General features: G+C 30.4%; 2 protein-coding genes and 2 non-coding genes across 5 annotated transcripts; 2 read left to right on the top strand and 2 right to left on the bottom strand.

The window, feature by feature from the left end:
* Nucleotides 1–523: 523 nt before the first annotated feature.
* Nucleotides 524–1,621, bottom strand: LOC100167287 (methylglutaconyl-CoA hydratase, mitochondrial-like). Its single transcript, NM_001162271.2, has one exon. The coding sequence runs from the start codon at nt 1,507–1,509 to the stop codon at nt 622–624; it is 888 nt and encodes a 295-aa protein (NP_001155743.1). The 5' UTR covers nt 1,510–1,621; the 3' UTR covers nt 524–621.
* Nucleotides 992–8,003, top strand: LOC100161145 (protein KIAA0556). 2 transcript variants are annotated; one of them, XM_001950205.5, is made up of 14 exons: nt 992–1,127; nt 2,156–2,565; nt 2,752–2,969; nt 3,036–3,233; nt 3,311–3,448; nt 3,797–3,940; nt 4,011–4,291; nt 4,535–4,694; nt 4,748–4,925; nt 6,054–6,209; nt 6,271–6,410; nt 6,487–6,588; nt 6,655–6,788; nt 7,542–8,003. In XM_001950205.5, exons 2-14 carry the CDS (start codon nt 2,259–2,261, stop codon nt 7,651–7,653), a joined length of 2,268 nt encoding a protein of 755 aa, XP_001950240.2. In that variant the 5' UTR covers nt 992–1,127; nt 2,156–2,258; the 3' UTR covers nt 7,654–8,003. The 2 variants fall into 2 exon arrangements, with proteins under 2 accessions (XP_001950240.2, XP_016658331.1); XM_016802842.2 differs by lacking the exon at nt 992–1,127 and adding an exon at nt 1,868–1,989.
* Nucleotides 8,004–8,839: 836 nt separating this feature from the next.
* On the bottom strand, nt 8,840–9,002 carry LOC115033968. The gene has a single exon (XR_003839311.1). It is a non-coding gene; the product is annotated as a U1 spliceosomal RNA (small nuclear RNA).
* A 3,304-nt stretch (nt 9,003–12,306) lies between these two features.
* On the top strand, nt 12,307–12,468 carry LOC115033973. The gene has a single exon (XR_003839316.1). It is a non-coding gene; the product is annotated as a U1 spliceosomal RNA (small nuclear RNA).
* Nucleotides 12,469–13,053: the final 585 nt, after the last annotated feature.

Below are 13,053 nucleotides of genomic sequence, written 5' to 3' on the forward strand. Positions count from 1 at the left end.
TGTCCCGCAAACAGAATTCAAAAATATGTATAGAGTACTCGGCAATATATGTAATTTAATTATATAAAGTGTTTTTGCGGACACACGGTAGGTATACAAATATATCTGTGGATTTCATTTGTTTCAAATCACATTATTTATCAATCTTTTATAGCACCTACCTATTACCTAAGCTAAATAAACCTAAATTATTATTTGTACTCACTTATTTTTTTAGTACATTCAATTCTTGTAATTTAAGACAATACAAAATATAAAAAACATGGTTTTATACATAAAAAATATAGTAGTGAACGATCCACAGAATGAAAGTTTTAACTTTAGATTAAATCATTTTTTTTGTTACAAATTATAATATGTGATAAACCAGTCAAGTGTCTACTGTAAAGTAATATAGTTCGACTTAATTTATTGATTAGATTACAATAGCACTTCTAACTTAACTAAATTGTTGTGTTTATGTTATTAACATAGTTTCTATGTACGAGTAACTGTCTCAACTCTCAATAATAAAACAATAAAAATTAATCAAACAAATATATTACGAAATTTCCAGTTTTCAACATAAAAATATTATTGATATCATATTCATAATGGATTAAACTTGATACTTTGAACAGCTTATGATCCTGTATAATTTGGTTTTCGCTTTTCCACAAATGCCAAGAGTCCTTCTATTCTATCTTTTGTTGGAATTATCTGACTATAACAAAATTCTTCGATGGCACAACCATTGTTTATATCCACTTGTAGTCCATGACTGATTGCTTTTTTAGCCATTTTTACTGCAAATGGCCCATTAGGTATAATTTCTCTAGCGATTTGTAAAGCACACATATAAGCACCTGTACCCTCTTCATTTTGTTCGCTTACATTGTTTACAGCTCCATATTGCAAAGCCTGCTGCGCATTGAAAAGTCTAGCAGTATAAACCAATTCTTTGGCTAGTGAACCACCAACTACACGTGCTAAACGTTGAGTGCCACCAGCACCGGGTATTATGCCAAGTCTAGTTTCTACTAATCCGAAAATGGAATTGGAAGCACATACTATAAAATCACAACTTAAAGCCAATTCAAAACCTCCACCTAATGCAGCACCATCAACAGCTGCAATAACAGGAACAGGTACATTTTCTATAACATTAGCTAAATTACGTATTTCTGATACACGTCTTCCGACATCAGAAGGTGGTAATTTTAAACGTTCTTTTAAATCTGCTCCTGCACAAAATATTCCCTTTACTAGACTTCGAAAAATAACTGCTTTTGTATCATTGTCATTGTACAATTGTTTAAAAGTATTTAGTAACTGATCAAGCATATGCTTATTAATTGCATTTTTTGACCACGGTCTATTGAGACCTATGACTACAATACCTTTATCATCATTTGTTAGTCTTTCAACATTGACTAATTCTTGAGTATGTTCTTGAGTTGGTTTTGTAGATAAATGTTTAAATATGAAACTTTTATTGTTCAATTTTGACAACCTATTTATAATAAACATTGTAAAATATTAAAATGGTTGTATTATAATTATCATTTAATACTTATATAAAACACATAAACATATTTTATACTTTGTAGTGATTTAATTAGTTATTTTACACAATATACTTATTATTCTGTTGTTCATGGTATTCGTTTCTGTGATAAGATAAAATATATTTATCCAATAAGTTTATCTATTAGTTCAAATGTCTTGTAAGTTTTGGTTGCTATAACAACAATTTTCAAAACAACTAAAATTTATTATATTTGATGCATAATTACAGAAATAACAGATAAGAGCTAGTTATGAATGTTTAATTTAAATTACTATTGTAACAAAATTATTTTTAATAGTTATATAATTTCTTAATAAACATTTTTAAAAATAAGTACCTAGTACAAATAAAATCTATAATATTATATTTAATTTTGTATATGAAAATCATTACTTCATGTCGAAAGAAGTGTTTCCATTATGGTTGGAAGATTTATCGGAGTGAGTTGAAAATCTATGCCATCATTTAAAAACTTATAATAATGATTTACCCAGATTTTTTAACTATTATAATATATAATATAATAAAATATAATATAAAAACTACTATCAATCAGACAAAAAAATGCATAAATATTTTTACTAAATGAAAAATTATGATTTTCAGGAGAATTGGTAGTTCTCGAAATATATCAACACGTTCTCGAAGAAATCGAAGAATATCAAATGCAAAAAGTGCTCGTTTTAGGCCAATTGAGCCTGCAGTGCTTATGGATATATCACCAACATTATCTCTATCTCCAACAATATCTAATAGAACAAATGATTTATTTGATTTGCTTGATGAAGGCATAGATACACAAACACAGCGTAGGGAAAATTCTGCACGATATGGCCGGCGAGCTATATCTAATGTTAAAAATATATCTAATCAAACTTTAAATTATGTTCCTGATGAAATAATATTAACTAAAAAACCTACTAACCAAGTTAATGAAGATTTTCTCGAACAGTCTTGGACATCTTTAAACTTTTTTAATCACAAACAAAAAGGAAGACTAACTAGCAAACGACAAGGTAAATTGTATTATATTTACTGTTATTGTTATTACAATAATAATATGACAATGTTTTTATAATATTAATAATTATTATTAGTACAATTTAAATTAGTTAAAAACTATTTTAATATCCATGATGATTTTTTTATGATAACTATAAATTATATATTATAATCTATTAGTAATTTTTACATTCTTGCAGATCGTAAAACACCAATGAGCTTTGGTGTGGAATCTGAATTTGACACACACATTTCAAAAAATGAATCTCAATCACATACACCTTTTGTAATACCTGAACTACCATCTGGATCAACATTAAAATTGGATATAACCAGTACTTGGGGTGATCAACATTATATTGGCCTCAATGGCTTGGAAATTTTTAACAATGAAGGTCAATTAGTAAATATTTTAAAAGTATGTATATCTATAATATTATAAAATGTAAAAATTGCTCACCATTATTTAAAATTATTTATTCAGATTTGGGCTGATCCATCAGACATAAATGTCTTACCAGAATATACATCAGATCCTCGAGTTGTACACAATTTGATAGATGGGATCAATCGAACAAGAGATGATATGCATTTATGGCTAACTCCATTTACTCCAGGTGCTCATCATTTTATTTATTTAGAATTTGATGATGTACATACAGTAGCTATGATCAGAATATGGGTAAGTCAATTATAAATTAATAAAATATATTATTAAGTTCCCTATATTTTAATTATATTTATGGATGATTCCAATAGAACTACAACAAATCAAGAATTCATTCTTATAGAGGTGCCAAAGACTTAAAAATGTATCTTAACTCAGAGTTAATATTTCAAGGGGAAATTGCTAGAGCGTCTGGTGGAATTGTAGGATGTACAGATGCATTTGGTGATGTAAGTAATTAAAAATAAATCTTATAAGTTATGGCTAACTAATAAAAATTATGTCATTCAACAATGCTTAACAAGAAAGTGTTGAAGTGTTTTTAATCCTAGAAAAACTTGACTAACCTTAATTTATCATCTTTTGTTTTTACATTAAACAATACCATTTTATTTTATTTATTATATTTAATTTGACTTTATAGTTTGTTTCGTTTAAAATGTATATAGTATACTACTATGGTATACATTCTGTCCTGTAATTATATTAAATAATAAGTTTATAAATATGCAGTCAGTCCTTCATATTTTTTTTAATGTTTTATTTTAATTAAAGATTGTTATTTATACTGATTTTAGACAATACTGTACACATTAGATGAAGATATATTAGAAAATATTGCACAAAACGATACTTCATATTCAATATTATTAGAAGCCAACAATACAGTTGATTCAATTTCGGTTGAACCACAACAACGTCCTCTTACAGCTGATACTGGAGTACAAAAAACTTAAAATACTTTAATAATTTATTAAATATTTACATGCTAATATATTATACTTTTTCTAGATTATCAGACCTTTAACATGTGCACAACCAATTATCACGAATATATCTTCAGATTCGTCTGAATCTAACTCAAAAACTCAATATCAAATAACTGGATCAGTATTATGCCAACAATCATTGACTATAACTATTATTTCAACTTGGAATTCATTAGATAATTCAGAATCAATGAATACTTTTAATGTTGTTGGATTGCTGGGACTAGAAGTATTAGGGGAGACTGGTGATGTAGTTAAAATAGACAGCATAAAATGTAATATTGAAACATCTAATATAGACAAGTAAGATAATTATTTTTTTATTGTAATGAACTATGTGATTAATTCTGGTATTATGCATAATACAATGGTTTTTTGCACATTTTTGTTTAAGAATATATTTATTTATTATATAGAGAATATTTAAATGTCAAATGCAATTATTATAAATACCAAATCATAGTTTATAATATCAGATCCAATAGTTATATATTAATATCCTTACACGATACATTGAATGCATTTAAAATGTTCAATATGTTATAGATTATTAGAATGCCATATTACCGATAAAGATTGTGATATGTGGACTTGTGAGTTACCAGATGAGCCTTTAACTTTGACATTCAACTTTTTAGCACCAGTTCATTTGTCAGCATTGGTTTTATGGAACTATAATGGATCAATAGAAAGCTTAGACTGTGGAGTATGTTTTATTTATTATTTTAATCTATGTAAAAATTAATATTTTATGAATAGGTAAAATTTATAAAACTAAATATTGATGATCGAGAATTGGTTGAAAGAGGTACAGTTCAAGTAAGACGTGGTCCTGGACATTGCCGATATAATTTTGGTCAAAAAATTCCTTTACTTCCAAAGCGTTGTCCCGCTCAATCTAATGAATTTGCAGCAGTAAATCCAAAACAACATATAAGTATGTGTATGTTTTTACTTTACATTTAATTATAGTTTATAAACATAATACACAAATGTATAGTTAATAGTTAATTACATTTATATAGTACTATGTTTAATTTGTCTGTATTTAATTTAAATTTTAAAGAGATTACCTGTAATGTTAATTTATTTACTGTCAGTATTAGCATTATGTAATTAGTAGGGCTGGGATTTGTATGTAAATACATATTTTTAGTAAAACATGATAAACTAATTATTGCAAATGATAAATTCGTTTCACGTGATTTGCAATAAAATAAGACATATTTTATTTTACATATTTTTACATATTTCGTCATAAATACATATTTTTACATACTTTGTAAAATTTTCCCTTTTTTTTTACATATTTCGTAAATTTTGACTTAGTGGTTTAGTAATATTTTACATTTATATTTCAATAATGGTACTCGGCAAATTGTAAGTGTATAATGTATATAGGAAATAAGTAGGTTAAAATAAATATTAATAACTTGATTTTAGTTTATCTTATCTGTTTCTGTTCGATAACCATAATGATCTTAGATTATACCTATGTTCAACAATTATTTGACAAAATATTTTTATGAATTTACAACAGTACCTATCAGACTATCAGTTCTTGTGTTCATTAATTTGATTCAAAATGGTCCTATTTGGGTTTCTATTGATGACTAAGTCATTGTTAAGACCGAATCTCCGTACATTTAATTTTGAAAATTTAAAATAATATATGGTTTGTCATTGTTTCACTTTAAATTGATTAAAAATTAATTGTATTTCAATTTAACAACATATTTTTTTTTACTATTGCATATTTTTTAATTTTACCACAAAATATTATATTTTTTAAATTAAATTCATTTGACATAAAAAACAATTAATTGTACCTGTTATTCAAAAATTATTTAGAATTGTATTTTAATTTAAAACTTGAACATAATTTTTTAATTTTCCTTAGTACATATTTTTTTATTTTGTACTACATATTTTGGCAATTTTAATTACATATATATGTACATATTTTTGGTTTTTTTTACATATAAATCCCAGCCCTAGTAATTAGTTTCTATATAAAATATAATGTGACTTAGTCCGAAAAATAATTATTATTCTGTTTTATTAGGAATAAATAATCCAGATTATGAGCATGTAACAATTCCAGTTGGTTTTGTTTACCAAATTGCTTTATTATCAACTTGGGGTGATCAATATTACATTGGTTTGAATGGTATCCAGTTATTTGATAAATTGGGACAAATTATAAATTTGGAGCCTAAAAGTAATACAATTTAATTTTAATGAGATTTATCATTATATGTAAAATATTTTATGTAAATAAGGTATTAGTTGTTGGCCAAGCAGTGTAAATATACTACAAAGTAATAAAAATGATATTCGTACACCCGAAAATCTTTTAGATGGGATCAATGATACTATGGACGGCGCTCATATGTGGTTGGCTCCAATTTTACCTTCAGAGGTTTAATTTTGTGATATATTATGTATATGTAATTTTTAAAAGTACCTATATCTAATTATTTTTTGTTGTTGTATAGGTCACCAAAATTTATATTGTTTTTGATGAACCTACTTATGTCTCCATGTTCAAAATTTGGAATTATGCAAAAACTCCTTTACGAGGAGTTAAAGAATTTGCTGTAAGACAATAACATATTTTATAATTACTTTTAAACAACTCATATTTGTTATTTGTGTTTATAAAGATTTTAGTAGATGATCTGCTTGTTTATAATGGGATTTTAGAATGTTTCAAAACCACATCACCCTTAAATCAGTATTCCACTGTGATATTTGATATCTCTAAAGAGCAAAATGAAGCTATTTTTGAACTGTCAACGTAAGTATCTATACATATATATTTTTCAGATTCAAATCTCCTATATATTTTACAAAATCATAATTATCCCACAATGTAGTGTTAACATAAATATACAATATATTGGTTATGTTATTTACCTAAATTGTGTACAATATTCCACTATCTAAAAAAAAAAACCATTCAATTCTTAAAATTATTCATTTTGTGAAAAGGATATAATTTTAAACATCAAATGATGAAGCAATAAATAATTGTATATACTTATTATTGTTAATGCATTAACTAGTTTTATGTACTAAGTGTCAAAGAAACAGATTTATTGTGTGAAATAAAGCCACCATATAGTGCGGCCATGTTAAGACGATGACCAGTTAACATGGGACCAAACCAGTTTTAGACGGTTATCTGGTAATCGTCTTAATTCAGTTGTACTATACAATGCCCAAGAAATACCAAGTAGAATTATAAAACAAAAATAAAAACCATAAAGACGGGTTTCCACTATACACGTGTCCCAAGTACATAAAAAATGTTCAGCTATGTTTGACAACCTGATATTGTGGTTAATCGTGTGGTAACTTAACCTAACCAATGAATCACATGAAAGGATTTACGCAAATGTGTATAGTGGAACCCGCCTTAAATTACAATAATCATATTAAAAGGTTGATTAAAAATGTTCTTAAAATGTCTTCATTATCTAAAAGTAACAATAATAAGTATATACAATTATTTTAAATAAAATCTAAAATGTTGTCTTATATGTTTTAGTGCAAATGAATTGAATAGTTTGAATATTGAAGGAATGTTATTAGATAATGTTGTTGACCAGTCACAAAGACCATTTACTTCAATGTTACCATCGTCAAGATTAATAAATTAAGAGTTCTTGAATATTAGATTTAAAACAAAGCTTATGTAGTTATGTTAATGTCCAACTAACATTGGATGTATAATATTGTATAGTTGTATAATTACCTTTAAATATTTTTATAATTGTATGTAAATGTTAGACAAATAATTTATTAAAATAGGTTAAAATGTATTATATTTTGTTTTTATTTCATTAATCAAATTCTTGGTTAATCTAAAATGTCTAACAAACAATCGTGCAGATTATCAGAAAATGTAAAAGAATCCACCCAATTTTCTTTTGTTATAAATCTTCTTTTCCACACTTAGTTTTCTTGCTCTTCCATATTTTGAATTGCAAATAAATTTGCATTTCACCAATGTCTGCCATATTACTAATTTTATTTTTTTATTGTAAGTAGTTTTAACTCGTACAATTTAAGAATTAAAATATTATTCAATAATGTAGATCACTTAAAACATGTAACTATCATTATCTATATTTAATCATAATCATTACATAAAGTCTTGGATATAATTGTGTCACTGATTCATAGCCCACTCACTAATAATCTAACCTTTTTCGATCGATTAAAATGAGTGCATTATCAAGAATACAAATAGGTATTGTTTTTCATGCGATAAAAACTATGACAAGAATCAAGAATCGGTCCCGCGGCCTGGGTCTTGCTACCTCAAATTGAAATGATATAGTATGGACAAGTGTGTGATGTAATTTCAATATAAGCCACCACTATTTACCTACATTAAAATATTTTAAGTCTCATCCTCGTGACATTTGTATGATACTAGTTCTCTGAAAAATTGTGTTCATTGTAATTTACTTGACATTGTACATTCAATAGCACTTCCAAATGTTTCTCCTACAATATTGATGTTTTCCAAAACATAGTATTAATATCATTGATTAATCATTATCTAACATATGACATAATGATTATGTACAATGATGTGAAATGTGAATCAGTGACTAACGATTTAAATTGCGAAGAATTAAAGGGAACAATTGGATATGCCAAGACCAATCAGTGATTACAATGAACAACATTTTGTCAGAACGGAATGTCAAATTAGTAGTAGATGCGATTGTGCAACAGATATACGTTTTATACAAGAAATGTGAAGTGTGCGAAGAGACGCCTCGGGAAGGATCCTACTTGAATGAGTGGGAATAAAATGATTTATTTGTTAGATATGAGGGACGGCGCGTACGCAGTCCCAGCTACCAAAAATTATGCGTCCGAGGTATCCACATTAGGGATACTCGCAGGGGTCAACCAACTCTATGTGCAATGAGCAGGCCTCACCCTGGAGGAACCGCCTATTTGATCACGGTTGACCTCCACGCCAGGTAAGTATGCTTGTATTCCGTTTCTAGGGCCCTTATATGCTGTCCGAGGTCCGCGGCGGCCCGGCATCCCGCGTACCGCCGTCACTGTTACGGCGAGCTTCGAATGCGGTATCCGATGCTCCGGGACCTTTTACGTCACGTAACCCGTACCAGAGCGTTTTTTTATAGATGTCGAGCTGGATGCAGCGCGTTTCGAGCGTACCGCCACTTGCAAAACCGTCCGTCGTTCGGCGAACATTGACCGGTACCTGTTTAACGCCATCTGCCGGCGGTACCGGTACCATTGCGGAATCGTAGTCCGTTGGTCGGATGGTCGGCTAAACGGAACAAAACTCGAGCCGAGGTACGCCACAAGTGACCGACGATATATTTTCGTCTTTCACACGGACCGCGTCTCAAATTCTACGGTGTGGTGACGTCCAATTCGTGCGTCCCAAGTACCGTCCGTCCCTTCCGACTTCACCGGTCAGCGTTTTACGTATGCGCGTTGGTTGGTTCACCACTAGAGAGCGTACAGAGTATGTATTTCTTGTATACAGCTTAACGTAAAATCGCCGTTCTAGTTTTAAAATAAATAATAATACCTATCATATTATTAGTTTGCGTATTTGTGTCGTAGACGACTTATAACATTAATTGAAGCAATATCATTAACTGATTAATACACAGTACATTCTAACTATTTGAACAGACAAAATGACACTTGTCAACAGCAAATCATTGGCTCACCGCTCACGAGTACATTGTTTTTTGTTTTGTATTGCCATATTGTTTATAGTTTACACATTAATAAATTCCAATGTATTTTAAATGGCTAAATTAAAATCAGTGAATATCATTGGATGAGTTTGTATTGCAAATTGCAATGAGTAATCGATTCCTTTGTATCACGGGTAGTCACAATAGTAACTCAAATCTAAATAACGTCATGTCGTCACAACAATATCTAAAAAATAACGTCGTCGTTATAGTAAAATGGCAAATTGCCGCAAGTGAATGCACATTTAGTAAAACTTTTTTCTTAAACTTTTATTTATTTAAAAAAAATTAACAATTCTTATAATAAACAAATATGAAAGTTTATGATGATCAAAATTGCATGAATAGCATTTCAATCAGGCATTGACAACGCCTCGTAAAAGTTGAATTATTATATCAAATCTCTACATCAATAAATTACGCTTTATGTCTGCGTGTCAAGTTTTTTCGAGGACTAATGGTGAACATCATATGAGAAATTAATGGACTGCTAGGCGTATTTAAATTTTTGAAGAACCGTTTTTACATTATTTGAGCGTGTTCAGTAACTCAAGTAAATTTATTTAACTTTAAGTCATCATGTAGCGGAATAATTGAAACTACCAAGGAGAACTTACCGCTATATTATTATTATAACCTGGAATTTTTACTTACTGCTATTGGTCGACTGCAAGCTGGTGACCATGTTTGTCCAACAAATTGTACATATTATGTTTGTATAATAATTATAATATAAAATCATTTGTATTAGATTTGTGAACTTAAACACAGACCACAGGTTTTACTGTATGAGTAACTATCATATTTCAGTCTATAAATGGTAACGTTTTAAAGTTAGGTACCTAATATCATTGATTATACATATAGTATAATCAATGCTAATATTAACCGGCCGCACTGACTCTTCTACAGTAGATTATAGATACGATTAAAGGCATAAAGCATTACTTGGGCGTCACAACCGCACGACATAGTATTATATAGCACATATATTTTGTGTTTAGCAGTAAGTTAACAAATAGGTTAATAATTTAGTGCAGCAACCTTTAATAAGTACGATAAATTGACATATTATCAAACTTATATAGGTAATAGGTGAGATATTCTATCGTGAGTTTTTTTATGAGTGTGTTTAATATTACAATTTAAAAATTAGCAATAGATACATTATAGGAACTTTTATAAGATATACACAGGTATACAAGGTACATAAGTACATTATACATTTATAAATGTCGTAGAGCATACAATATGTTCATGTTTTGACTTAACTACTCGTATAAAGTGAGACTATTTTACGTGTGGTTTTTATACTGCTATCGCATAATACATCGCATATATACGATATTATAAGTATTCAAATATCACATTGTTATTGTTTTGTCTAATTCTTAAACATGACATTTGCGAGTAATCTAAGTAGGTACTAAGTAGGTATTATCATTGATGTATAATCAATGGTATTATTTTTACGCACATTATTTAGTCACGTATAACACACGCTCAATTTACCTTGAAGTGTATTAGAACTATGTGTTGTATTTTTCATGGTACCTATTTTACATAATATATGTATTGTTGTTATAGACAATATTTACAGCGTGTTTCTGTTTACTTGAGTTCATTATAACTCTTGCCTAAGAATGCCCAGCAATAATATTCTAAAGGTCAAATGTAATTTTTTCATTTCGTATATTATATCAATAAGTAATAACTGGTTGTTTTCAAACAATTGAAATATTTTTACATAATGGTTTGTCGTTTAAAAATGTCGTTGTTTATACTCGTCGACACACGCGTCATTTACCACGTCATGTTGAACAGCTGCGGCGGTTCCACACAAGTATACAACGATATCGCCAAAAGTTCACCAGACCAGCACTTTTTATACTATACGGATCGTGTACCACTTGCCAGAGTGTAAAATATTTTGGCAAGTTTTGAATGTTTCCACGTACCAATTTCAGGAAGCGCAGCTACGTCTAGTTTTAAATTTAGAGGATGGCGCGCGCGCGCCATCGCCCAACATCAACACTCTCGATTTTAAACGGCAATCGTACAATTCACTGGTCATTTGTAAACCACTCCTCCTCGTGGACCATTAAACCGGGTGGTATGAACCCGGGCCGTGACCGTTTACCGGAATGTGCGTATATAATAATAATAATATAATAAAACGGCGCGCGTAGCAATTTTACGACAACGCAAAGTCGGCGTGCCGCCGGTGCCGCGATATGCGAGACACTCGCGGCTACGTCCGGTACTCGGGCCCGGCGACCGAATGTATTCCGCCGGTAGATGGCGGTGTTATCGCATCCCGTCTGACTCGGATCACTGTCGGCCGCGAGATTGCCATCCGTGGACCGCGACCGGGACGCGAGCCGTCTACGACCGTGGCACGACCGCCGTATGGCCGATGGCGACGGACCTCAGACGTTAGGATATCGCGTGGACCAAGACCCGGCGCCGGCGGAGGCGCGTACGTATTCGCGGTTCTGCACCGGCGCGGCGGGCTGACCACGTTACTTAATTGGGAACGCGACTGCGATCGGAATACTTACTTGGTGTCGAGGTCAACCGTGATCACCGAGGCGGTTCCTCTAGGACGAGACCGTTCCATTGCACATCGGGACGGTTGACCCCTGCGAGTATTCCAAATAGGAATATCTCGGGCACGTAATTTTTGGTAGCGGGACTGCGTTCGCGCCGTCCCTGATCATCAACTTAATGAGTTCATAAATATAATAGTTCCGCGTCTTAATTGCATTTGCAGCAGCACTTCGAATTCCGAAAATCAGATTGTCCAAAACCCTTTGGGATTTGACATTAGAGATACAATTTATATATTTGAACGTCAAGTTTTTGGTTAATAGTAATCTGTATATAATATTGATACATCTCTTAATATTATATGTTTTGTCACGATTCGTCATTGCTCATTGGTATGTTGTTCATTTGCATTAGAAAGAATTGAGCTTACTCGTATCGAAATTTTAAAATTGTACTCGGACTGAATTACTTTTAAGGATCGAATGGGTGGGGTACCGCGACTCGGTGATTGTAATACCGATTAATTGCTTTGCAATACTTGTCGCTATTTATGAACGTACAAAACTCATTAAGTTATTAACAAAAGTAGAATATATTTTGTACTGCAATTTAAAACATCCAAGAATTTAATTTTCCTGTCCGTGTTAAATCATCTCGTATGTTATAAATGAAAAATAATATATTATTTACTTTCACGTTTCCTTTTGGCTTTAGCAAAAACGATTTGAGTTGTTCAATATGTAAGCAATT

Source organism: Acyrthosiphon pisum, chromosome A1 (assembly GCF_005508785.2).
Source record: "Acyrthosiphon pisum isolate AL4f chromosome A1, pea_aphid_22Mar2018_4r6ur, whole genome shotgun sequence".
In the NCBI taxonomy this organism is placed as follows: domain Eukaryota; kingdom Metazoa; phylum Arthropoda; class Insecta; order Hemiptera; family Aphididae; genus Acyrthosiphon; species Acyrthosiphon pisum.

Excerpts from the sequence above, each read along its gene's own strand:
- LOC100167287 (NM_001162271.2), bottom strand. The coding sequence starts at position 1,509 with ATGTTTATTATAAATAGGTTGTCAAAATTGAACAATAAAAGTTTCATA.
- LOC100161145 (XM_016802842.2), top strand. The coding sequence starts at position 1,946 with ATGTCGAAAGAAGTGTTTCCATTATGGTTGGAAGATTTATCGGA. Across the intron at positions 2,970-3,035 it reads AATTAGTAAATATTTTAAAA|ATTTGGGCTGATCCATCAGA; the intron begins GTATGTATATCT and ends TTATTTATTCAG. Across the intron at positions 4,695-4,747 it reads TAGAAAGCTTAGACTGTGGA|GTAAAATTTATAAAACTAAA; the intron begins GTATGTTTTATT and ends TTTTATGAATAG.